Source organism: Eucyclogobius newberryi, unplaced genomic scaffold (assembly GCF_026437365.1).
Source record: "Eucyclogobius newberryi isolate DKJ021-1_F unplaced genomic scaffold, fEucNew1.0.hap1 SCAF_6, whole genome shotgun sequence".
Classification (NCBI taxonomy): domain Eukaryota; kingdom Metazoa; phylum Chordata; class Actinopteri; order Gobiiformes; family Gobiidae; genus Eucyclogobius; species Eucyclogobius newberryi.
This window is the reverse complement of record NW_027316278.1, coordinates 3,358,228-3,385,851: the sequence shown is the minus strand read 5'-3', so window position 1 is coordinate 3,385,851 and position 27,624 is coordinate 3,358,228. Positions and strand designations below refer to the sequence as shown.

Genomic DNA, 27,624 nt, shown 5'->3' with positions numbered 1-27,624 from the left:
AATGACACAAACTTGTCATATATATACATATATATATATATATGACATCCTGGGCTGTGCTCTGGACTCGGTGCAGGAGGTGGGGGACAGGAGGGTCCTGGCTAGATTCACATCTATGCTGGACCATGAGTGTCACCCCCTGCAGGACACTCTGTCCGCTCTGGAGAGCAGCTTCAGTGAGAGACTGATCCACCCTCGCTGTGTGAAGGAAAGGTTCCGTAGGTCTTTCCTTCCTGCTGCTGTCAGACTTTATAACAAACACTGTTAGTCCTGAACACTCGCAATACTGACCTAACCTAATACTGATGTGCAATTCTGTCGTATGTGCAATTGCTGTTGGAATTCATGTGCAATCTATGTGCTGTCGTGACACATATTCATGTGCAATTACTGTCGTGATCACATACAATGGTATTTATTTATTTATTTATTTGTCTATGGGAGTTTTTATTTATTTATAGGAGATCTTCTACTGAAAGTGTTTTTCAGACTTCCTATAAGTGATCTGTTCTTCTGTATCTACCTCTGGATCTACCTGCGTTGCAACAATGAAATTTCCCCATGTGGGACAATAAAGGAATATCTTATCTTATCTTATACATATATATATATATATATATATATATATATATATATATATATATATATATATATATAAATATCACAGTCTGTGGTGAAAACACTTTCACGTTTGTGTCTTTGTGCAGCACGTGTGGATCGACCCGACAGAAGAACTCAAATGTAAATTCACAAATGTTTGACTTGATCATTTCCTCAAACAAGAATCTGCATTTGATCTATTTTCATACATTTGTTTTGAATATAATTCGTCGATAGAATCTTCTTCTTCTTCTGTGTTTTATGGCGGTTAAGAACCGTTTTGTTGCGGCGCTTTATAAGTAACTCCACCTCTGAGCTCATCCTGACGGGAGCACCACGTTACCATGCCGATTATGGACTCTGGTGTTTGTGATTTGAATCCTGACCAGGGCCCTGAAGAGAAGACTGACCTTTGACCTCTGCAACAGTCTAAACTACAGTTACAGCACGTTTTTATTCACGAGACGCGCGATCACGTGGTTTTCGGCGGAGGACAGTTGTTGTTTTGCACACGTGACCGCGGACGGTTCACACTTTGTCACTTTCACGTCTTCACTCGTCAAATAAAAGCTAATGAAACGAAAAGAACAAAGTGAACTCGTGTAAACTTCCACCTGTGGCTGCGTGGACCACGTGACTGAACACGGAAGCGGAAACGGGAGAATCCAACAGCTGACGGCGCAGATGGAGGCGGGAGACAGGAGGTGCCACTCCGGCTTACGCTCCTCGACACGTCGCTTTAACTCAACGCGTCAAGTAGAAAAAAACACGTATTCATTTTGCTCCAGATTTCGTGGGAAAATAACGCAAATTTAGCCCATAGTTTGTATGTTTAATAAGAAAAAGAATAGGACGTTTATTCGATTATGGTTAAATATCTGCGCTAAAAGTATCTGTGTGTTCCAGTGATAACAGTAGGTTAATAAATATATGTACATTTAAAATACTGCAGAAAACGTGTATTTCGTGTATCTGGGATGGAAAAGTAAAGTTTTCAAAGTATGTATTTCGGGAAAAAAAAATAAAAAAATATTACGATCACAATTGTTGTTATTATTAATATTATACTGATGTTGTTGTTGTTATTATTATTTTTGCTATAACTGTTATTGATAAATTGATAATAAATTCATCATGTTTGTATCTGATAAAATTTCTCATCTTCTAATTTCGGTTTGTACAGATTAAAATTTGCAAATGGACCTCAAATCTGTCAAAATTGCTCCGTAATATTTTCTCATTTGAATAAAACTTGTTTCAATCCCATAAAAAAGTGCTCAAATCGTGACCAGCCGGAGTGGGCGCTCCTGTCCGCGCTCCTATCTGTGCGCTCGGCTTCTGCAGCGCTAGCAGCTCGAGCTAATCCGGCTAACGTGCTAACGGTTCATGCTAGTGGCGCTGTGATGGCGGAGCTGGTGCAGGGACAGGCCTCGATCAACCAGCCGGCGCTCAAGTCCGACGGCCTGGTAGACGCCTTCCAGAGGGCTCGGCAGGTAAGCAACCCCCGCGCGGCTCGCTCCGGCCCGCGGCCCCGCCGGAACCGCGCCGTTCCCGCCGCGCCGACACACTTTTTCGGCGGCCAGTCCCAACTTAACTTCGCCAACTTAGCCAGGCTAGCGCGGCGGATGCTAACCACGGGGAAAGCGCTCGCGAGTCGCGGTTTGTCGGGGCATTACCGGGGCTTTAGTCGGTGTGCGACCGCGCACGGGGCTTTGGGTGTAGTTTGAGCGGAGTTTGCGGAGCTGTCACCCCCGCGGGACCGCGCTAAGGCCCGGGGAAAGGGGAACGGCGGTGGAGGGGGGGCTGCACAGAAGTTTGGCCACACGTGTCACTGGAGCTCTCAACCTGTTGGTGCGAGAAAAGCCCTTGAAGCCGCGCTCCGAGCCGCTTTAACCGCGTTTATCTCGCGTTACCGGGGCCGTGTGCTGCACTTTTATACCGGTAAGGCGTGTGTCGATGGCGTGTTTGTGCCCCGTGTAAACCCGTTCGTGACCCGGGTTTCGCTCTCGCACGGGCTCGTGTTTACCGTAAGTTAGTGCGAAACTAGGTTGAGTTATGTAACGCGCGGCCATAAACGGCGCCGCGGAGGTGTGTCCGCCGCCGATGGACGCCACGGGGCGCCGCCGCGGGACGCGTAACCAGCGACATACGGTGTGACCGTCCCGCGGCTCGTTAGCGTCTGTCCGCGACGGCCGCGTTTCAGACGCGAGCTCCAGGTGCAGCTCGGCCCGTGACGTGTTGGTCCCGGAGCCGCAGGTGAAACGGCCCCGGGGTCACGCGCCTCTGACGTGGGTCCACGGAATGTAGTGGCGTGAGACCGGCACGGGCTGCACGGTATATCGCAACAGTCTCGATATCTATCGCTACAGTCTCGATATCTACCGCAACAGTCTCGATATCGAAAATTGGCGCGTCACGATAACAAATGTCACACAGTAATCCTTCTGGTTACCTGTTTGGGCGTGTACTATAGGTCCTTTGGTCGTGTACTATAGGTCCTTTGGTCGTGTACTATAGGTCCTTTGGTCGTGTACTATAGGTCCTTTGGGCGTGTACTATAGGTCCTTTGGTCGTGTGTCTTTGGGTCACTGAAAAGCGCTATATAAATAAAAGTTATTATTATTATTATTATTATAGGTCCTTTGGTCATATACGTTGACCTCTACGAAATGTGCGGTTCTTGCGTTGGTCTTCGCTCAAACGTTGACGCCCCTGGGCAGGTTTGAAATGTCAGTAAAGGCGCTGCACCTGATTTGAACTGTTCGGAAGCATGAAAACCGGAACAGGTTCAAAGTCTCTGTTCCGGGTCCTTACGCCCCCTGGAGGCCACGTTTGAACTTCCTGCGCGACGAGGCCGTCCCACGGATGCGGCCTGCGTTTCCATGGAGATCGGCCGTGATCGAGGGACACGTTTTCGCACACTTGGCCGTGTATATCCCATCCTGCGCGGCGCAGGTGTCTCTAAAAGGGGCGGAGCCAAACAGCGCCTCCCACTGCGGAGGATGTGAGTGAGAGTGTGGTCATAAAGTAAAGGCCCGGCTAATTTTACTGCGTTTTCTGTAACTCATTAATATAAAAGCGACTTTACTTAAGCTAATTATGCTTTATGTTGGTTTATTATATTTTACAAGAGCTGAACATAATATTTAGTTAAAACTATAATCTCTTGGGCTCAAAGTCTGAATATCTTAACATGACTTTACTTAATACCTCAATGTTTGTAGTTAGCGTGGCGTTAGCATAAGCGGCCAGTCTTGGTTGCTAGGTGACGGCTACTCGGAGGACCAGTCTCCGCGGGCGCAGCGTTTGTCGTTCCACATGCGTCGCTCACTCTCAGACTTCCTGAGCCCGGAGAGAGTTTAGGGTGAAGCTAGCGGACATTAGCATGCTAACGGCGCCGCGTCACGGAGCATGAAGCACTGCGGTGTCGCGTTCGCCCGAGTCGACCTTGACGTGTTTTATACTTTCGAGTCGCAGATTAATAACGTTGGAATGTCACAAATACATTTTAGTCTTGAGATTATTTTGCGGCAAAACATCACGATTCAACGTTTTTTAACAAAACGGTGAAATCTTGAATCTTCTTTCATTCCCATTGTCCTATATTCTTCAAGTTTGTGACCAGATTTACAAAATAAAGACTTCCTGTCAAAATAAAGTCTGTGTAACAACAAAACAGACTGATAAAAATACACTACGCCACACACGGCACGAACGCCGCACACGCCACAAACACGCCACAAACAAGCCCACACACACGCCACAAACACGCCCACACACACGCCACAAACACGCCACAAACAAGCCCACACACACGCCACAAACACGCCACAAACAAGCCCACACACACGCCACAAACACGCCCACACACACGCCACAAACACGCCACAAACAAGCCCACACACACGCCACAAACACGCCCACACACACGCCACAAACACGCCACAAACAAGCCCACACACACGCCACAAACACGCCCACACACACGCCACAAACACGCCACAAACAAGCCCACACACACGCCACAAACACGCCCACACACACGCCACAAACACGCCCACACACACGCCACAAACACGCCACACACACGCCACAAACCCGCCACAAACACGCCCACACACACGCCACAAACACGCCACAAACAAGCCCACACACACGCCACAAACACGCCCACACACACGCCACAAACACGCCCACACACACGCCACAAACACGCCCACACACACGCCACAAACACGCCCACACACACGCCACAAACACGCCCACACACACGCCACAAACACGCCCACACACGCCACAAGAACGCCCACACACGCCACAAACACGCCCACACACACGCCACAAACACGCCCACACACGCCACAAACACGCCCACACACACGCCACAAACACGCCCACACACGCCACAAACACGCCCACACACGCCACAAACACGCCCACACACGCCACAAGAACGCCCACACACGCCACAAGAACGCCGCACACGCCACAAACACGCCCACACACGCCACAAACACGCCCACACACGCCACAAGAACGCCCACACACGCCACAAGAACGCCACACAAACGCCACGCACGGCACGAACACCATAAACATTTGTCATCTACAATGTGGCAGCTCCTCCCACTCTCCTCCTTCCTGCTCTCAGAATGCTTTGGCTCATTAGAGAACGCAGACTGCAAAGGGAAGATGTAAAAAGTCATTTGTTCCCAAACAAACAAAAAATCACGATTTTACGATTATTAACGATTATCAGCAAAAATAAACATTGTATTTTTTTGTTTTAAACTTGCAAATATTCCTGTGAGAGGAACATTTGGTTTTATTAGAATGAACTTCCCTGTCCTTTTTAATACAGCATATGAGGGGCCAATAAGCATACATTTTATTATTTATTAGTGAGATGAGCACTAGAGATGCAGACCTAAACCCACCTTCAGGTCCAGGTCCTAATGAGTCCAGACCTGAACCAGGCCATATTTGCATAATATTATAACAGCGTAACACAAGACACTTGCATGCCTTGAAATAATTATTTTTACGTCCCTGTCAACATGACAGGTACCGATCATTTGGCACCTGTCATGGCTAATTCTGAATCGGTCACAAGGAAAGGAAAACAGAATAACATAATTAATGAAAAATTAACTTTTATTAACATGTCTCGTTATCATTTACAGGCTGAGAAATAGATTTTCCAAGTTAGGGGCCAGGGGGGCCCCTACCTAAAAAAGTTAGGTGCCCCCCAGCAATTTCAGGGGCCCACAAGCGCGCGCAGCATCACGGCGTCATAAGAACAAGATAAATGTGTTGTTTTAAACCTGGTTATTAGCATGTCAAACAATTTAAAGTACTTTTATCTGTTATTTGATATGAAGAGCACAAATACTGAATTCATATAAACCAGAGATCATGATCTTTAAAACTTAATTTAATATAATAATGTTTATTAGATATAAAATAAATACTGTTTACAGCATTTGACACAAGGAGATCTTGTGGAATATATAAAATCACAGCCTACAAAATAAACTATAACATATATACATTGCCCCGATGCTAACAACTCCAAAGGGGGCGGGGCCCTTGGATACTTCCACATTGACATTGTCCCTAATGTGCAAAATTACAGCTTTTGTTGCAAACAACTTTAAAAAGACTGAATTGCGAACTGAGGAGAGATTGACGCCCGCCAACCTCGATATCACTTGTGGCGCAAAATTAGACCGGGCATTTCCGAGTACAACCGAACGCAACCGAACGCAGCGGCCAATCAGATGCCTGCTTTCATCGACATTAGATCACGGACACCGCTCGGCCAATGAGAAGCGAGAAGACTGCGAAGTGGCATGTCTGTCAAAACGAAACTTAAGCGATAGAAATGCCCGCGCACATGCGCTCCGCTGCCTTCCTCCGCTGTACAACTACAGCAATAATCGTGGTCTATAGTAAAGCGCGCCCGAGTTTGTGCAGAGGAATCCCTTTGGGCATGTTCACCGCGCTGTTTTTGCCTATTGAAAATATATATTACGGCGAAAAATTTGCGGCGGTCATTGTGTCCGGAACCTTGAGTTTGGAGTCGGTCAAAACAGATTTTTGCGCCAATGACCGTGTCCGGCCCGTTATTTCGAGGCTTGTTTTTTACTTGAGGAACAAGAGCATGTGGAGTATTGTTGAGTCAGTCGGGGTCAAGGGTCAAAGCACCTGTTTCATCTGATACAATGTTTTGTCTTTAGACACATTTCACTCTTTAATGTTCAGATCCATTGGCATCAAAAGTCAGGTCAAAACCTTCAAACACAAAACAGTGTAAATAAGTCACAGTGTAAAATAACAGTTACAAAAACTATCATAAAAATGTCAACTTGAATCACTATAAAGCATCAACTTAGCAGTGTCAAAAGTAAAATATGAAAATATTTTACACAACAAATCAAAATAAGCATTAAACACCAGACCATATTTAACAACTGTAGAATACAAAATACTATTACAAAATATAAACTCCAATTAATGAATGCAGCAATTAAGCAATATTACTTTGAGTTTACTTAATGCCAAATACATCACACAACATAACACTTAAAGGTTGAATGGATGATTTTTTTTGGCCCAAATCTGAGTCTTATTTCCTCGTGGCGTGGACTGTCCTGCCACGTGTCAATCATAAAACGCACCTATCGCTCACCTGCAGCCGCGTGCGGTTTGTGCCCACGTTTCCGCGTGTCTAAGCGCATTGATCTATCATAATATAGTTCCCTCAGTGTACGGGACAAAATGAAGACGGAGAAAGACAGTTGGAGTCTCATAAGAAGACGGAAATCTACAGGAGACGAGCGATGATGTGATCAGAGCTAATAAACAAACGCACATGTGTGTTGTATCAGTCCACACGGGGGAGTGGCATGTGCACGGGGGAGCGGCACGCGCGCGGTAACGCTCGGGGAGGGGCTTGAAACTTTGAGAAAGTCAATCTTTGGCTCACGCCCACAGCAAACAGATTTGTGAAGAATAAAAAAAGCGTTCACAGGTAAGATTACGCTCTGGCACGACCTGTCTCCTCCTCTCTCCTTTACTCCAGCGGCGTCAGCGCTGCCTCGCTCTGCCCCGTGTTCACTCGTGTGGAGCTCCGTGTGTAACGCAGCGGTCGTTCAGCACGTTTATCCAGTCTGACACACACCACACACACACACGTGTCGCTCGCCGAAGTGTGTGTCTCTCTGTGTGTCTCTCTGTGTCTCTCTCTGTCTCTCTCTCTGTCTCTCTCTGTCTCTCTCTCTGTCTCTCTCTGTGTCTCTCTCTCTGTCTCTCTCTGTCTCTCTCTCTGTCTCTCTCTCTGTCTCTCTCTGTCTCTCTCTGTGTCTCTCTCTGTGTCTCTCTCTGTGTCTCTCTCTGTCTCTCTCTGTGTCTCTCTCTGTGTCTCTCTCTGTGTCTCTCTCTGTGTCTCTCTCTGTCTCTCTCTCTGTGTCTCTCTGTGTCTCTGTCTCTCTCTCTGTCTGTGGTGTGTGTGTGTGTGTTGAGGTCAGGAGCGCCTCTTGACTCTGGATAAATGCAGGGACCAAGTCAATAGCAGCAGCTGAGACTCTGAATGAGAGAACGGGAAGACGGCACTCTGTGATGTCATCAGGGGGTAATCCACGAGTCCTCTGTGTTCTGAGCCTTTAATGGCGGCGGTGGCAGTGCATCGACATGTGAAGAAGAGCCAGGCCACACGGGGAAATGATCATCAAAAACATGCTCAACATGACTTTTACTATTGATTTGATGAACATAAACGATACAGACTTTAATCCTTACATTTAACATGAATCGTTTCTGTCTTCATGAGGATCAACTGACTCAAGAAAAACATCAGGATTATTAGGATCAAAAATAATAATGATCGTGACCATTTTAGAAGCAAAAGAAGTCATTTTTAATTCAATGATGTAGCAGAAAAAACACCCGAAAGTAGCTCATGTCATAAACTTGAGTTTGTGTCTCATCCTGAGGAATATGAATGTGTGGGACATGAATGTGTGGGACATGAATGTGTGGGACAGTGGGACATGAATGTGTGGGACGTGAATGTGTGGGACATGAATGTGTGGGACAGTGGGACATGAGTGTGTGGGACAGTGGGACATGAGTGTGTGAGACAGTGGGACATGAGTGTGTGAGACAGTGGGACATGAGTGTGTGGGACAGTGGGACATGAGTGTGTGGGACAGTGGGACATGAGTGTGTGAGACAGTGGGACATGAGTGTGTGAGACAGTGGGACATGAGTGTGTGAGACAGTGGGACATGAGTGTGTGAGACAGTGGGACATGAGTGTGTGAGACAGTGGGACATGAGTGTGTGGGACAGTGGGACATGAGTGTGTGGGACAGTGGGACATGAATGTGTGGGACGTGAATGTGTGGGACAGTGGGACATGAGTGTGTGGGACAGTGGGACATGAGTGTGTGGGACAGTGGGACATGAGTGTGTGGGACAGTGGGACATGAGTGTGTGAGACATGAGTGTGTGGGACAGTGGGACATGAGTGTGTGGGACATTGGGACATGAGTGTGTGAGACAGTGGGACATGAATGTGTGGGACAGTGGGACATGAGTGTGTGGGACAGTGGGACATGAATGTGTGGGACAGTGGGACATGAGTGTGTGGGACAGTGGGACATGAGTGTGTGGGACAGTGGGACATGAGTGTGTGGGACAGTGGGACATGAGTGTGTGGGACAGTGGGACATGAGTGTGTGGGACAGTGGGACATGAGTGTGTGGGACATGAATGTGTGGGACAGTGGGACATGAGTGTGTGGGACAGTGGGACATGAATGTGTGGGACAGTGGGACATGAACAATCTCATGTCAGTCATAAAAACACAGCCAGATAATGGTTGTAGTTGTAGTTATTGTAAAGCGTCATATGCACCGTGCATGATGTGGTCTGTGGCATTCATGGGGCTTAATAGTCTTTATTAGACGAGAGGATGAGAGAGAAGGGAGGACATGCAGCAAACTGAGCCAGGCACATGTGTGGACGTGTGTGTAATTGTGTGTGTGTGTGTGTAACTGTATGTGTGTGTAACTGTGTGTGTGTGTGTGTGTGTAACTGTGTGTGTGTGTAACTGTGTGTGGACATGTGTGTAACTGTGTGTGGACATGTGTGTAACTGTGTGTGTGGACATGTGTGGACGTGTGTGTAACTGTGTGTGGACATGTGTGTAACTGTGTGTGTGTGTGTGTGTAACTGTGTGTGGACATGTGTGTAACTGTGTGTGTGGACATGTGTGGACGTGTGTGTAACTGTGTGTGGACATGTGTGTAACTGTGTGTGTGTGTGTGTGTAACTGTGTGTGGACATGTGTGTAACTGTGTGTGTGGACATGTGTGGACGTGTGTGTAACTGTGTGTGGACATGTGTGTAACTGTGTGTGTGTGTGTGTGTAACTGTGTGTGGACATGTGTGTAACTGTGTGTGTGTGTGTGTGTGTGTAACTGTGTGTGGACATGTGTGTAACTGTGTGTGTGGACATGTGTGTAACTGTGTGTGTAACTGTGTGTGTAACTGTGTGTGTAACTGTGTGTGTAACTGTGTGTGGACATGTGTGGACATGTGTGTAACTGTGTGTGTAACTGTGTGTGTGGACATGTGTGTAACTGTGTGTGTAACTGTGTGTGTAACTGTGTGTGTGGACATGTGTGTAACTGTGTGTGGACATGTGTGTAACTGTGTGTGTAACTGTGTGTGTGGACATGTGTGTAACTGTGTGTGTGTGTGTGTGTGTGTGTAACTGTGTGTGTGGACATGTGTGTAACTGTGTGTAACTGTGTGTGTGGACATGTGTGTAACTGTGTGTGTGTGTGTGTGTAACTGTGTGTGGACATGTGTGTAACTGTGTGTGTGTAACTGTGTGTGGACATGTGTGTAACTGTGTGTGTAACTGTGTGTGTAACTGTGTGTGTAACTGTGTGTGGACATGTGTGTAACTGTGTGTGGACATGTGTGTAACTGTGTGTGTAACTGTGTGTGTGGACATGTGTGTAACTGTGTGTGGACATGTGTGTAACTGTGTGTGTGTGTGTGTGTGTAACTGTGTGTGTGGACATGTGTGTAACTGTGTGTGTAACTGTGTGGTTGTCGTCCTGCAGATGGTGGGGAAGATGGGCGCTGAAGGCCTTCCTCACATGAACAACTCATCTTCCTCTGTGGAGCAGTCTCTGTACTACAGCGGACAGAAGCGTGACGACACAGGTACCGCCTCCACGGGCACCGCCTCCTCCTCTGGCGCCTCCTCCTCGGGCGCCTCCTCCTCGGGCCGCCGCTCACGCTTTATGCTTTTATCTCATTACTGGGCCGTTCCACGTGCACATTTTCCACAACAGCCTCAAAGTGGATCCATTATTAGAGTCTGAAGGACTCTGAGATGTGGCCTTGGCTCAAATGCATGAGCTCATGAAACATGCTGTGATTATTGTCAGTTAAACGATTAAGTCATTTTCCAGGACATTTTAGCTCTGATCACAGCGTCTAAAACACATTACCATCTTTATTATGCATTATAATAAGAATGTAGTGTTAGGACTGACCCAGAGTTCACAACAAGGTGAAAACACAAGGTGAAGAAGAATGGAACACATGAGATCCCGACACTTTAGAGACGCACTGCTACTCTAACACGTCCAACACAGAGAAGAGAGCAGTATAAAGCAGAAGTGGACTTTATAAAGCAGACTAACAGGGTTAAGAGCAGTATAAAGCAGAAGTGGACTTTATAAAGCAGACTAACAGGGTTAAGAGCAGTATAAAGCAGAAGTGGACTTTATAAAGCAGACTAACGGGGTTAAGAGCAGTATAAAGCAGAAGTGGACTTTATAAAGCAGACTAACGGGGTTAAGAGCAGTATAAAGCAGAAGTGGACTTTATAAAGCAGACTAACGGGGTTAAGAGCAGTATAAAGCAGAAGTGGACTTTATAAAGCAGACTAACGGGGTTAAGAGCAGTATAAAGCAGAAGTGGACTTTATAAAGCAGACTAACGGGGTTAAGAGCAGTATAAAGCAGAAGTGGACTTTATAAAGCAGACTAACGGGGTTAAGAGCAGTATAAAGCAGAGGTGGACTTTATAAAGCAGACTAACGGGGTTAAGAGCAGTATAAAGCAGAAGTGGACTTTATAAAGCAGACTAACGGGGTTAAGAGCAGTATAAAGCAGAGGTGGACTTTATAAAGCAGACTAACAGGGTTAAGAGCAGTATAAAGCAGAAGTGGACTTTATAAAGCAGACTAACAGGGTTAAGAGCAGTATAAAGCAGAAGTGGACTTTATAAAGCAGACTAACGGGGTTAAGAGCAGTATAAAGCAGAAGTGGACTTTATAAAGCAGACTAACAGGGTTAAGAGCAGTATAAAGCAGAGGTGGACTTTATAAAGCAGACTAACAGGGTTAAGAGCAGTATAAAGCAGAAGTGGACTTTATAAAGCAGACTAACAGGGTTAAGAGCAGTATAAAGCAGAGGTGGACTAACAGATTTGAGAGACAGAATTCTTGGTGATTGGCAGCAATAACGTACAAATAAATAAGGCCTCTTTATTAGATGCAGTGGAAATGCACCTATGATCATTTCAGACTGTAAATATAATTCATACTTGAGTTGTGAGCCATTAGAAGGTGTTGAATGAGAGAAATGTCATTATTTTGCCGTCAATAATAATGATCTTTGTATAAAATCATCCACAGAATGATAAGTGAATGATCTGATTTAGTCTTCAATCTGCTCTTGTTCTGTGTGTGCAGGGAACCAGCTCGGAGCCATGGGCCATCAGAGGTACGAGCCCCTCATGGACCCTCACTCTGAGTCTGTGTGAGTCTGTGTGTGTGTGTCCGTGTGTGTGTGTCTGCGTGTGTGTGTCTGAGTCTCGCACATCGATCTGCTTCACGTGTTGTGGTGAGGAGGCTTCACATGTGCTGTGTGTTTCAGAGTGGTCACAGAAGACTACAAGGTCCCAGACAAAATGGTGGGATTCAGTGAGTAACTGTTTTTCTCTGGTTCATGGTCCATGTCTGATCACTGGTTCTGTCCTCATGAAACAAAAACTGACTCTAAACTCAACGTCTTCTCTGTCGGCTCAAATGAACAAAACTCTATTATTCAACTGCCAAGTCAGTTAAGGAACGACATAATAAGTATTAAACAATAATACGACATGTTTGTGACTCAAAACTAATAATGAGAAATACAAACATGACTACGAAGTCTAGAACTATTGCTGCAACATATTTTGTCCTTTATTGTAATAATTACAATATTTTCAATTGCTCAGCGTCGAATACTAAAGCCTACATTTCAATTTACTCTTTTCTTTGTTTTTCACGTGTTAGTTACGTAAATATTCAGCTTTCATTTCGAAAAGTCTGTTCAGTAAAAGTGTTTAAGGGTCAAAATGAGACCTCTGTGCGCCGTCTGCATCTGATGATCGTATTTTCCGGAGTATAAGTCGGGGAAATGTGTTTGCTAAAATCCAGGTGGTTGTCAGTGTGAAAATAACAAATAATATCACATATAAGTCGCTCTGGAGTATAAGTCGCACCCCGGCCAAAACTATGAAAAAAGGTGCAACTTATAGTCCGTAAAATACGGTATAGAGAAAATAGTTTTTGCTCGTTTCCCTGACGATCTGTCTGTTTGCAGTCATTGGCCGAGGAGGAGAACAGATCACCAGAATCCAGCTGGAGTCGGGCTGTAAAATCCAGATCGCCGCAGGTCAGAACTCGAGTCATGGACAGTGGATACGAGTGTTTCATTTGTACGTTTCTGACCCGCACGTTGACCCTTGTCTGTCTCTTGTGCTGCAGACAGTGGAGGCCTGATGGACCGGCCATGTTCTCTCACCGGGACCCCTGAGAGCATCGAGTGAGTCTCCCCCCCCCGAGACGAGTGACACCCCCCGAGACGAGTGACACCCCCCGAGACGAGTGACCCCCCCGAGACGAGTGACACCCCCCGAGACGAGTGACCCCCCCCCGAGACGAGTGACCCCCCCCGAGACGAGTGACCCCCCCGAGACGAGTGACACCCCCCGAGACGAGTGACACCCCCCCGAGACGAGTGACACCCCCCCGAGACGAGTGACACCCCCCCGAGACGAGTGACACCCCCCGAGACGAGTGACACCCCCCGAGACGAGTGACACCCCCCCGAGACGAGTGACACCCCCCCGAGACGAGTGACACCCCCAGAGGCCTCACAGAAAGAAGCAAACGCAATCATATTTCCAATTTGACTAAACATTTGGCCTGTTGGTGTAAAGTTTATAATTGTACTTCCTGGTTGGATGTGAGCACAGATATGACATGAGGTGATTCCACAGCTGTTGCCATAGCAACCAGACTGTAAACAAGAGCCAAACTCAGCCAACAGTTCTGATCTGACAGACCAGACCATAAAACACCTCTATTTAGTCCAACCATGGTTTAAACTGTCTGTGTCGCACACTGATGACATCACACTGATGACATCAGACATCACACTGATGACATCACACTGATGACATCACACTGATGACATCAGTGTGATGTCATCACACTGATGACATCACACTGATGACATCAGACATCACACTGATGACATCACACTGATGACATCACACTGATGACATCACACTGATGACATCAGACATCACACTGATGACATCACACTGATGACATCACACTGATGACATCACACTGATGACATCACACTGATGACATCACACTGATGACATCACACTGATGACATCACAGAGACTCAGCTCTACTTCCTGTCATTTTACACCTTATCCAAATGTCTTCACAAAATTACACTTAACGGAAGTAAAGCTGTGATAAATTCAGTTCTAAACCACCAAACTAAGTCAGAATGAGAGAAACATGTGGCCTTTAATGTGTCCTGAACGTGTCTTTGTAGAAAGCCCAAACACACAACCAGCGACTGTCAACGTTTGTCCATGACTTCATATTAAAAGAACCGTAAAGAGAAGCAGCTCGAGCTCCTGAGTCGTGACCGTGAGCGGACAGGACGTTGTAACGGCGCTGCTGTGTTCTCCTCAGGCAGGCCAAGCGTTTGCTGATCCAGATCGTGGAGCGCTGCAGAAACGGCCCCGGGTTCCACTCCGACTCTGACGGAGCCGCCTCGGTGCAGGAGATGCTCATCCCGGCCAGCAAAGTGGGCCTGGTGATCGGGCGCGGCGGCGACACCATCAAACAGCTCCAGGTGACCAGGACCAGGACGGCCAGATCGTTTGCTCCATCCATAATTGTGATTCAGTTCACAAGAGTTAGATAATTATAGTTGTGGACATTTTAGAAGCCAAAATAACTATTATATTCAAGCTACACCTTAAACCCAAATGTAAAGTTTTATTCTGAAGGTTTAATTCTGTGCTTGTATAGAATTAACAAACCTCAAGGTCAAGTTTATCTCTAAAGAATTTACTAAACTGCCCCAAAGTGATGGACATAAAGCGTCATAGCACAATAAAACACACTGTAAAACTATATATAAACTCAAACGGGCTTAAGAATAAAGTCGGCTCATCTCGAGTCTTTAAACGAGGCTCTGGAGCTGACCGGACCTTCATGCGCCGGCTGCAGGCTCTGACCACTGCTGGACTGCTCATGGTCCAGGCTCGGGAGCTGACCGGACCTTCACGCTCCGGAGCTGCATGTGCAAAGACACTTTCAGCTGATCGAGGCGGGGCCAAAACCGTGACTAGATTTAAAGATGTGCAACGACATGTTACAGTTTTCAAAAACAACATCCAGTGAAATGACCTGAGCATATTTAGTCCTGAAAGAAGCATCAGACAAATCAGGACTAGGTTTCTTTATTTTGCCTGATTGTTTTTGTCTTGTTTATGGTTTATGGGCGGGGCCTCAAGTACAAACATGGCAGCCACTCCCTCCTGTCAGCCCCAGGGCAGCTGCTGAAGGTCTTTGTGTGTGTTTCAGGAGCGAGCCGGAGTGAAGATGATGATGATCCAGGACGGACCGATGCCCACAGGAGCCGACAAACCCCTCAGGATCTCAGGAGACCCCTACAAAGTCCAGGTACACCCAACTGACCCCTACAAAGTCCAGGTACACCCAACTGACCCCTACAAAGTCCAGGTACACCCAACTGACCCCTACAAAGTCCAGGTACACCCAACTGACCCCTACAAAGTCCAGGTACAGCCAACTGACCCAAGCTACGTGGCAGGACTAATCGGCTGTCCACGAGGAAATGAGACTCAGATTTGGCTCCAAAAAATCGTCCATTCAACCTGAAGTTTAATCACTGGTTTGTTTCCAGGCGGCCAGAGAGCTGGTTCTGGAGGTCATCCGGGAGAAAGACGGAGACTTCAGGAGAAACGACTTTGGCGCTCGACTTGGAGGAACCTCTGTGGACGTAAGGCACAACGACAAGAACACCTGTCGTCTCCACCATCAATCAGCCTTTCAAACATCTTCAGTGTCGATAACGTAAACCGTCTGTGGCAGGTCCCCGTGCCGCGTTTCGCCGTGGGCATCGTGATCGGACGAAACGGAGAAATGATCAAGAAAATCCAGAACGACGCCGGGGTCAGAATCCAGTTCAAAGCAGGTACTGGAAAGAGAAGGCGTGGTCGTGTTTCTGTGGCGCCGGCGCGGGCTAATGCCAGTCGCTTTGTTTCCAGACGATGGCATCAGTCCTGAGCGCGTGGCGATGGTCATGGGCCAGATGGACCGCTGTCAGCACGCCATCCACATGATCAACGAGCTCATCCAGACTGCACAGGTGAGCAGAACTAACATGCCCACATCCAGACTGCGCAGGTGAGCACAACAAACACGCCCACATCCAGACTGCACAGGTGAGCAGAACTAACACGCCCACATCCAGACTGCGCAGGTGAGCACAACAAACACGCCCACATCCAGACTGCACAGGTGAGCAGAACTAACACGCCCACATCCAGACTGCGCAGGTGAGCACAACTAACACGCCCACATCCAGACTGCGCAGGTGAGCACAACAAACACGCCCACATCCAGACTGCACAGGTGAGCAGAACTAACACGCCCACATCCAGACTGCGCAGGTGAGCACAACAAACACGCCCACATCCAGACTGCACAGGTGAGCAGAACTAACACGCCCACATCCAGACTGCGCAGGTGAGCACAACTAACACGCCCACATCCAGACTGCGCAGGTGAGCACAACAAACACGCCCACAGCATTTACACAAACTCTTCTGTCTGACTTATTGCTGTAACTTTGCTGAAGCAAGTTCTTATTTTGTGATTTGTGTTCACTAAACATGGCAACAAACTATTTTCTGATTTTTATATATCAATTCTCAGAATTTACCGTTAAAATACTTCTCAACATGTTTATTGCCTTTGTTTTGTAGAACATGATCATTAGAATGAAGTACAAATACAACAAAAGACTAAATATTAAAGTGAACATTGTAGGCTGGAACTGTGTGTGTTTCTAATGGTTACCATGGTGACTATCTTCTCTTATTTGGTTACCGATATGAAATACATTCATGACTCAATTCTCTCTGAAGGGCAGAATGTGCTTGGCTCTTCCCTCGCCCCAGACACCTCCTCCTCCTCCTCTCTTGACTTGTATAATCCTCTGCAGGAGCGTGACGGGTTCAGCTCCTCTCTCAGGGGGAGGGTCCGGAGTCGTGGGGAGTGGCCCATCGGTTCCCCTGGTCCGCTTCAGGAAGTCACCTACACCATCCCCGCTGACAAGTGCGGCCTGGTCATCGGCAAAGGTAACACGCCGTAACGCAAGACGCTCCATAACGCTCCCCGCAACACGCTCAGCAACGCTCCCCGCAACGCGCGCTCCGTAACACACGCCCAGCAACACGCGCCGTAAAAACCCCCGGGACACTCTTGTTTACTTGAAAACCTGAGCTAATCTAGCCAGATTGTTAAATATGTGGCTTTTTCAAATCTTTGAGCGCATGTTGTTAGCATAACGCATGTTACCCTGGGCTTGTAATGTAAGGTCACCGTGACGAGCCGAAGGTCAGAAACTAATGGCCTCTTCATTAGCGCACAAAGGGCCCGAGCCGGCCTGTTCTTCACACAGGAAGCTGGGCCCTCAGCCTAGGCCCTCAGCCGCAGAAAGCGCTCGTGCCTGCGCTGACACTTGTTTCAGGAACCTCCACCGACATATTTGATACGGCTCAAATCTTAAACTTAAAGTGTTGAGTGAATGCAGAGTTATAGAAAGTTACTCTGCTATCCCAGCTCGCCTCGGGGCAGTCGCGCTCTTGAAAGCATTAAATCTGTGTTAAAGGCAAAATGGGCCTCAGCACTGGAGCTCATGACACTGTTCTGGGGTCTCTCACAAAGTAAAAGAACAACCAGACTGGACGTGGACTGAACTAGACCTCCGACTGTCTTTGGGCATTTGTGGTGTGGTGAAAATGAAAACCAACAACAATCTATTGAAGTGCTGAAACCAGTGACCTCATGGTTGATGCCGTGCTTCGCCCCGTCCCGTCCCGTCCCATAACCAACCCTTCACTTTGAACACACCCTGCATATTAATGAGGCTCCAGTGTGGTCAGTTCTGCCTGGACAGTAGAGGGCAGCACAACACTTTGCTCTCATTTTGACACAATGTGATGTTTTTAGACGCGTCTCTCAATGAACCCCAATCAGCCTCTTTCACTGGTTCAGACCTCGTTTGTGTGAGACCTTGATGAATCCAGCTTTAGTCTTAGTCTTTCTTTAGCGCTAATTAAAACCTGCCCGTCCTTGTTTACGCCCGCTTTAGACCTTGTTTGTTTCATTTGCCTGTTACCCCGCCTCCCAGATTACAGACTAAATGTGGTGTTAATATTTTGGACGCAGCCTCATTGGAGCGAGTCACAATGGAGCCGCTCAAACGCTCCACAAAGAACAGTCAACACTAACTGCCCCGGCCCATATGGTGTCTGCCGGCGCTCCCCTCTTCAAGCGCTTTTATTGTGGCGCTTTCGCCCTCTTGACGTCTCATTCACTGGTGCTCTTATTGTGGCGGGCCGACCCTCTTGACCTTGCGCTGATGGCTTCTGAAGAGGCTTTTATTCTCTCGCTCTCAGCCACCAACCACTTCCTGCGCGCGGCCTTTAGACCCGGGCAGGAATCCAAGGAAGCAACAACGACGCGGCTGAATGGGATTAGCAGCGAGTACATCAGCGGGACGGTTCTTTTGTCCAGCGGGTCAGATGTGTCCACTCTCAGATGGTTTGGACTTGTGCTGTGCAAACACACTGAATATATCTCTGTGGAGCAGAATGGTACGGCCCGGAAGTGTCTCCACTGCCTGAAGTGAAGCGCACCGGCCTGTTGAAGGGGTCCGAGGAGGACTCGGGGGGGCACGAGTCTCCAAAGAAGCCCGTCCCAGATTGGACCAGAGGGAACGCAAACTCGGGCTAAAATGAGACAAGAGAAAGACCATTTGTCTCCAAACTCTGACTTGATCTGGTGCTAAAGCGTCGTGTTTCCACTGATGCTAACGACTATGTGGAGCTAGCAAAGCACGTTTGCAATGGCCGTTTCCTGTTTATGGCCGCACGGCACTCGCTTTGTCAAGAGCCAAATTATGTGACAAAAATCAACAAATACGTGACACAAATGTGACAAAAAGCGCCAAGAACACGACAAAAAGCGCCAAGAACGCGACAAAAAGCGCCAAGAACGCGACAAAATGTGTATAAAACAAAACGTGACAACGCGACTACACGTGACTGATGGACTATTAGTGACCAAAGGTGCGCGAAAGTGACAAAAAAAGTGCCTTAAATGTGACGACACAACTAGAAACAACAAAAGGCAACTTAAAGTGACACTTCCTCTTCAGTTCTTAAACTCTGACTTGGATCTTGTGCTAAAGCGCCGTGTTTCCACTGATGCTAACGACTATGTCGAGCCTTAGCAACACAAAACTAGCAAAGCACGTTAGCAACACAAAGCTAGCAAAGCACGTTAGCAACGGCCGCTTCCTGTTTATGGCCGCACAGCACTCGCTTTGTCAAAAGCCACAATCTGATATTTCCAGGTCATAAAGTGTCTGACATGATCCAAAGCATGACATAAAGAAAGGTTCAAACGTGGCGTAGAGGCTTTAGCCACGCCCCTCACATGCAGAGAAGTCAAAGAAATGAGGCAAAACTGTTCCTGTGCACGCTCGCTTTAGCCACGGCCCTCACACACGCACTGGAATTACTAAAGGTCTTTTTGCTTATTTAACAACTGCTGGTGTTTCCCTGTAGGTGGGGAGACCATAAAGAGCATAAACCAGCAGTCAGGAGCCCACGTGGAGCTGCAGAGGAACCCTCCGCCCTCCACCGACCCCAGCACCCGGGTCTTCACCATCAGAGGCACCGCGCAGCAGATGGAGGTGGCACGGCAGCTCATCGACGACAAGATCGGGGTTTGTACCTTTCCACTGGCCTAATGAATTACTGACACACACCGTTTACTGACCCTCAGTCAGTCCAAGCCGACAGAAGTGTGGAAAAGTGCAATAACAATAATCTCCTGTGTTTCCTCTCCAGGGCTCAGGGATCATGAGTAACGGAGGGTTCGGCTTCAGCCCCTTCACCCAGGGCCCGGCCACACACCAGAAGTGAGTCCTGACCTCCTATGTAGCAGCACTGACTCCCCCCTATGTAGCAGCACTGACCCCCCTATGTAGCAGCACTGACTCCCCCCTATGTAGCAGCACTGACTCCCCCCTATGTAGCAGCACTAACTCCCCCCTATGTAGCAGCACTGACCCCCCTATGTAGCAGCACTGACCCCCCTATGTAGCAGCACTGACTCCCCCCTATGTAGCAGCACTGACCCCCCTATGTAGCAGCACTGACCCCCCTATGTAGCAGCACTGACCCCCCTATGTAGCGGCGCTGACCCTCCCCCTATGTAGCGGCGCTGACCCCCCCCTATGTAGCGGCACTGACCCCCCCTATGTAGCAGCACTGACCCCACTATGTAGCGGCACTGACTCCCCCCTATGTAGCAGCACTGACCCCCCCCGTGTAGCAGCACTGAGACCCCCCCTGTGTAGCGGCGCTGACCCCCCCTATGTAGAGGCACTGACCCCACTATGTAGCAGCACTGACCCCACTATGTAACGGCACTGACCCCACCCCATGTAGCAGCACTGAGACCTCCCGCTGCAGTACTGACCCCTGATGCTGTGTTTGTGGTGTCCAGCTGTGGCAGTGGGCAGACCTTTCTGACCGGCGTGTGGGGAAACACCTATCAGACCTGGCAGAACCCTCCGCAGCAGGATCCAGGTACAGACCGTCTGTAGAACTAGACGGACCAATGAGACGCTTTAGAAGTGTAAACAAAGATTGCCCACAGTCTGGAACCAGGCCAATAACACACACACTGGTTGTTCCGATACCTCTTTAAAGATCCGATCCGATACTTTGTCTCCAGTATCTCAGAGTAAACAAATGTCTCATTAATATGCAGAGTAAACAATGGGTCATTAATATGCAGAGTAAACAAATAGCGGCTTCTCATTCAGGAAAACACGGTTCGGTATCGGATCTGTATCGAGTGAGCGCCGGTATCGGAACAACCCTTCTGAAAAGTGCGAGTAGCGGGCAGTGGGTTCATCGACGAGCTGATCGCCAAAATATATTAAACGGAACAGCAAATCGTACAATTACGTCGTTTCTATAATGACTTTTAAATTTAGTTTCTTGAGGCCTCCTAGGGGGCGCCCCGTCCTGTGGCCGAGGCCTCTAGGGGGCGCCCCGTCCTGTGGCCGAGGCCTCTAGGGGGCGCCCCGTCCTGTGGCCGAGGCCTCTAGGGGGCGCCCCGTCCTGTGGCCGAGGCCTCTAGGGGGCGCCCCGTCCTGTGTGTGATTTAACAGCAGCGTTTGTGGTGTGTAGGTCAGCAGAGCCAGCCTCAGAGCCTGATGACAGACTACAGTAAGGCCTGGGAGGACTACTACAAGAAACAGAGTGAGCACATGCAGCACAAGCAACAACTCTAGCTCTAGGCCACGCCCATTCTGAAGCCGGCATTCCAGTCGCCCTTTGACCTCAAACACACGGCCATATCATTAACGCTGACCACCCCAAATCAAGCTGAACATCTGACCCAGAAGTCGCATTTAGAGTTGGAACTTGTTTCTTTGGGTGAAATTTGGCTCTTCTGTATCAAATCTAATCACGGAAAATATATAAATGGTCCTTTTGAGAATTGTGTGAGGAAAAGTGCTAATCGTGCTAAACCCCACGCACAGAGCCTAACGGTGTTGTTTTCCGTCCAGGCCAGTCGTCTCAGCAGAGTTCGGTGCCAGATTACACCGCAGCGTTAGCAGAATATTACAGACAGCAGCCGTACCTGTGGAACCCCGCCCAGATACAGGTGACTCTGACTCTGAGTTACACGGATTTAACAACCACATCAAGAGTATCCAAAGTACTTTCACCCGGCGCCTCTCTACATCTGAAGGGAGACTTTAGAGCCTTTTTTAGAGCCTTTAGAGACTTCACATGTAGAGACGTCACGATGGGCTCTGTGCACAGCAGCGCGTGGCTAGCGTTAGCTCGCGTTAGCTCGGCGAGTGCGTTCTAGTCCGTGGGGTTTTGGCCAAATCGGTCTGAAATACATCGATACTTTGGAGCTACCGCTGCTCGGGTTCAAAAGTACATTTATTATTCCACACAGCGACTCAGAAGTAAAGTATTATAAAATTTTAGGAAGTTTCTCTGGGACAAATCAATGGTTTTGGACACATCTGCTGGGACCCGGGACGCAGGGACTGTTCAGAGAAAAGGAGGTGCTAGGGTCATCCTAGATGTTCACTAAAGTTAGCATTAATGGTGAGACATGGTTAGCTTAGCCGACTGCTGCTGTGCACAGAGCCCATTTCAAAGTTTAGTCTCATGAAGAAAGATGATTTCACACTGATTCACGATGATTGACGCCGCGATCAGCTGCAAACTCACGATTATCGACGCTGATCACACGGCAGTACAGTGGTTCTCAGCCTGGGGGCCTGGGGATCATTAGAAATGTATGCAACAGTCTTAAAGGTGCTGTACCTGATTTTCACTTGTCTTAAAAACGTGAAAGGTAGTTTTAATCTGTTATTCTTTGCATCCTCAGTATTCACCGTGATTTTACTTTTCACACCTTTCAGAGGCTTAACAACAACTAGTATGCTAACGGCAAGTTGGACGCAGGCCCTTTAATGCTTTTTACGGCCATATTTTTTTACAGAGTCGGTCGGGTTACGGCAAACAGCCTTATTGGGGTTTAGACTGGACGAGGTTGAGAACCACTGGTGTAATTCAGCGCTTGGAACGCCAAAGTTCAGTTAGCGACAAAGACACAAGTGCAGATTGTTTTTCCAAGGATTGCTTCAGGGGTAACCAGGGGGGGAGGGATGTATGTGGGGGGTTGTAGGGGCCCATCCTCACCGTGTCCTCTCTGTCTCCCCAGGATCACTAGAGACGCCATGACGGCGTTTCCTAACCACGCTCTGCCGCTTCCTCCTCCCTTTTGTAGACAGAAAAATCGCGGAGAATTAACTCAAACAAATCACAAACTCTTTACTTTACTTTGTTTTTGTTCCTTTTTTGTTTTTGTTCTTTTTAAACCTCAAATTTCGTCGGGGAAGATGTTTTTTGGACGAGGCCGCGGCGGTCGCCCCCTCACGGCGCAGACCTCCATTTCACCTTTTTTTTTTATTATCAAACTTGAAAAAAATGTATCGTGTGGCTTTGAACAAACTCAATATATATGATGATAATGATAATAATAATCTATATTTTGTGCATTTTTCCGGTAAAACAAACGGTTTAGGGCTTAGCAGTCTTGAGTCACCAATCAGAATATTCTTTTGATAATGTTATGAACACATGCGACAGACTGTGTTATTTTTTATTCTAGAGATGTTTTATCAGCGAAAGGTCGAAGCCGTTTAAGTCTTTTGTACTAAAACAACAATATTTTGCTTTCTTTTCGGATTTTGAATTTTACGCTTCGTCGTCGTCTCGGAGTTTGTTTCTTTGAGTTCGACATCTAGTTCTTATTCCTGTATCTTTAGTGATTTTTAGTTTTATGACAAATGTATATTGCATTGCCGGATATAAAAAACAAACAAAATGGCCGCTTCTCTCTGTGGTCGAACCCGATATTTTTGGATTTTTTAATTTTCCCGCCGCAATTTTACAGAAAGAGATGATAAAACGGCGGGTAAATCTATGACTATTTTCTTACACAGTGCAACGTTATATTATTCTGTTATTATAAATGTGAGGTTTTCTACTTTGTCGATTGTTTGTAGAAGTTAACAATGAAGTTGTCAGTTTGTCTGTTTTTTGGCGACGCCGGCGCGTTAGCTCGATGCTAAAGCTAAGCGCTGTTTCAAAGTGTTATTCACATCTGTGCTGAGGATGAATGCTTTCACGTAAATGGTTGTTAGCGAAACGGTGCCTGTTTAAATGTGCGTTTTGAGTGTTAGCGAAGCCACGTTAGCGCTCGAATGGGCTAAATACTTGGGAATTCTGTTGGGACTTTAGTTTAAACGTTAGCGGTCGAGCGGTTACGCTGTTGTGGGCGGGGCGTTTAGCTTTGCAACGTTGTCTTTAGCGCAGTATTTTTCTTTAAATTGACTTCAGTTTTGCGTCTTTTTCCCACGAAGCTCGTCCGACTTCTGCTCGGAATTCACCGGAAAATTCTGTTTGATTTTTACTCTTTTCGTTTTGGAACCTATTTTTTTCTTTGGCGTTTTCGCGGCTTTGGTCCGACACGTGGATCCCAGACGATAAAACCGCTTTTAAAACTTAAACAGGACTCTCTGGAGAATCCTCGGTCCGAACTTAAATTTAACCAAAAAAGTACTTAATGGTAAATCCAGTACAAAATGTCGTTACCCGATTTGGCACGCGCTTCATTTGACTCGTTTAAGACTCTTCAGAGCGTGTTTATTCTGTCTTCTACGTTCTCCGTCTCTGGCCGATGCTAACCGGACTTAAACGGACAAACATGTGAAACAAATATTAAAGTTTATAAAACCTCATTTAACTGCTCTTCACCAACATGTAAAAGTAAATTAAAATGTCAAAAGGTAAACACTCGAAAATAAATGTGCTTTGTAAAGCCCAAACCCTCTGGATAGTTCATAACTTTTTGCAAGCTAATGCTAATGCTAACGACTAAAGGGGAAAAAAACGTGCGCGTCTGGCTCCAGAGTCCAAATGTTCTGGTGATTCAACCCGAGACCTTTTAGCTGCAGGGCAAGAGTGCTAATCCTTCCACTGTTTAAATAAAACTCATGTTTATGTCATTTATAATTCAACGTTGGCGTCGCAAATGCACTTTATTCTTGACCAGTTAAAGTGTAGCTCTTAGCTTATGCTAGCTCTTAAGGCTAATTTATGCTAGCGTTCGTGACTAACTTTTGCTACGCTTATTGCAAACTCATTCTTGCACTCGTTGCTAACCTATGCTAGCGCTCGTTGCTACTCTGTGCTAGCGCTTGTTGCCAACCTATGCTAGCGCTTGTTGCCAACCTGTGCTAGCGCTCGTTGCCAACCTGTGCTAGCGCTCGTTGCCAACCTATGCTAGCGCTTGTTGCCAACCTGTGCTAGCGCTCGTTGCCAACCTGTGCTAGCGCTCGTTGCCAACCTGTGCTAGCGCTCGTTGCCAACCTGTGCTAGCGCTCGTTGCCAACCTGTGCTAGCGCTCGTTGCCAACCTGTGCTAGCGCTCGTTGCCAACCTGTGCTTGCGCTCGTTGCCAACCAGTGCTAGCGCTCGTTGCCAACCAGTGCCAGCGCTCGTTGCTAACCTGTGCTATCGCTAATGTCCCAGCTGAAATCCTTCTTGTTTAGCCTCGGTCGTAGCGCTGGCGTGTTTTTTTGCGATGTAAAGTCTGAGTATATTTTTCACGTCGGGCTAACGTCGGGCTAGCGTCGGGCTAGCTGCTGCTGAACTGTGAGTTGGCTCCTTTAGCTTTTTTGAAAGTTTTTCACACTGTTGCTCGATCTTGTACAAACATTTGAGAAAACGTGTTTGGGTTGTTGATGTATTACTGCGACTTTATTGTGACAAAGGTATATTTTCTTGGTGAATCATTTTTATCTGTTTAGTAAATAATTTGAATATTGTTGACCTCGCAGCCTTTGCCGCTGTTCGGTCCGACCACAGAGAGAGGGCGTTATAATGTCCATGGGGTTTTCTTTTTCTTTTTTTTTTCAGATTTTCTCCGTGTATGTGTGCAGATAATGATAATAATAATAAGAGGTTCTCCTGTACAGGGCTCTATATTTAAATCCATTTGTTTTTGTGTTTCCACTCTATGGCGGGTGCTGCGATAGTTAAACAATGTACCTTATTTTAAAAGAAAATTGTTTAATTGGAATGTTGTCTAACGATTGAAACTGCGTTAATCATTCAAGACTGCTAGGCTAATCATCTGTCTCCTGTCTGTCCTTTAGCCTCCACGCTAACGAGCCGCCACGCTAACGAGCTAGCTTCTTTTACCCGTCGTCTCGCGCTTTTTTTTTTCATTCGAATGATTGTCCAGCTCGTAGGGTCTGACCGGCCGCCCGTAGGGTCTGATGTCTGACCGGCCGCCCGTAGGGTCTGATGTCTGACCGGCCGCCCGTAGGGTCTGATGTCTGACCGGCCGCCCGTAGGGTCTGATGTCTGACCGGCCGCCCGTAGGGTCTGATGTCTGACCGGCCGCCTGTAGGGTCTGATGTCTTACTGGCCGCCCGTAGGGTCTGACCGGCCGCCCGTAGGGTCTGACCGGCCGCCCGTAGGGTCTGAAGGGTCGATTTCGTAACAGTTTCCTCACATTTTAAGCCATCCAAGTCGGTTTGAGCGTCGAGTCTGTCCAACGAGAAGCAAAGTCCCTCCTTCGCGTCTTCCAGGAATGATTATATCGACCTGTTTACATATTTTACGAGTCATTTTGCCGTATAAGAAATATTAATGTCGCTTTATCTGGTGTAATTTGATGTCCACAGTCGAAGTTCATGATTTTTTTTTTGGGTGAAAATAATGGAAATATGTTGTAGAATGATTTTACTGTCCACTAATGCTGCCAATTTAGGATTCTATTTTGCAACCAAATATTTTTAATGTAATATGACTTTTTCCTTGTGCTATTTGTTTTGAAATTCATAAATAAATATTATATTTAGTTTAAGTAATTTATTTTGTGATAAACAAGGTCGGACTTTGCTTCAGTTTCATTTAAATTGTGAGTTAGCGTAATTTGTAGCGTCTCGTTTAGCCTGTAAGCGTCGTGTTAGCGTCGTTAGCATCGTGTTAGCGCCGTTAGCCTGGCGGCTCGCTCTGAAGAGGCACTAGTTTCGGGGGTTTTCTCCCACTTTAATGTCGTTCTAATAATTTGAATAATCGGTCCTGGCGCCGCTCGGGTCCAGGACTTTCCTCTGTGAAAATGAGCTCTTTTTTTTTTCTAACGTGGAGCAGAAAAAGCAGGTTTTTGTAGATTGACACAGACGGGATTGTGTTGAGGCCGACGGGCGATGGAGGATTAACACCAGGGCTAATAAAGCTCTTCTTTCTGAGTAACTCTGTCTGTTCTTTCAGTCCAAACACACCACACTGCAACACATCTGGGTTCAGATCTTAAAATGCACCGTGTCACGTTTACTTGTCTGGTAACTCTGGAAATGAAGGGTGATTTTTGGCCAAAAAAACCTCAGGACAAAGGTGACGGAGCCCTCACCAGGAAAGTACAGAGTGCGACTTTAATAATCACAAAAATATATTTTCTTCACGTGAATCTGCTCCATTTACTGTAGATTTAAACCAGACTGGACTTGATCTAACCGGTCCCTGGAGGTCTCTCTCTGTCTGTCTCTGTCTGTGTCTCTGTCTCTCTGTCTGTCTCTGTCTCTCTCTCGCTTTGTCTCATTATGATAAGTTTAGTTTATACTAAACATTCTCCTTGTGCTTTATTCGAACTTCAATATTTAGTTCAGTTTTATGAGACTTTTGTTGCTTTGGTGCAAAACAAA

At 47.1% G+C, this 27,624-nt stretch overlaps 1 protein-coding gene across 3 annotated transcripts; it reads left to right on the top strand.

Annotated features, from left to right (window-relative positions):
- The first annotated feature begins 1,939 nt into the window (after window positions 1-1,939).
- LOC140347089 (far upstream element-binding protein 3-like) lies at window positions 1,940-27,175 on the top strand. 3 transcript variants are annotated; one of them, XM_072433426.1, is made up of 18 exons: window positions 1,940-2,093; window positions 10,739-10,841; window positions 12,382-12,412; window positions 12,566-12,612; window positions 13,277-13,348; window positions 13,441-13,498; window positions 14,674-14,836; window positions 15,574-15,672; window positions 15,917-16,012; window positions 16,105-16,207; window positions 16,281-16,381; window positions 17,240-17,375; window positions 19,872-20,032; window positions 20,157-20,227; window positions 20,818-20,900; window positions 21,510-21,581; window positions 21,893-21,990; window positions 23,071-27,175. In XM_072433426.1, the coding sequence occupies exons 1-18, from the start codon at window positions 2,004-2,006 to the stop codon at window positions 23,077-23,079; spliced, it is 1,593 nt and encodes a 530-aa protein (XP_072289527.1). In that variant the 5' UTR covers window positions 1,940-2,003; the 3' UTR covers window positions 23,080-27,175. The 3 variants fall into 3 exon arrangements, with proteins under 3 accessions (XP_072289527.1, XP_072289526.1, XP_072289528.1); XM_072433425.1 differs by having other exon boundaries at window positions 12,382-12,448; XM_072433427.1 differs by lacking the exon at window positions 21,893-21,990 and having other exon boundaries at window positions 12,382-12,448.
- The last annotated feature ends 449 nt before the right edge of the window (window positions 27,176-27,624 follow it).

Coding starts and splice junctions, on each gene's coding strand:
- LOC140347089 (XM_072433425.1), top strand. CDS start 2,004: ATGGCGGAGCTGGTGCAGGGACAGGCCTCGATCAACCAGCCGGCGCTC. Junction 16,382..17,239: donor AGCTCATCCAGACTGCACAG/GTGAGCAGAACT, acceptor AATCCTCTGCAG/GAGCGTGACGGGTTCAGCTC. Junction 21,582..21,892: donor GGACTACTACAAGAAACAGA/GTGAGCACATGC, acceptor TTTTCCGTCCAG/GCCAGTCGTCTCAGCAGAGT.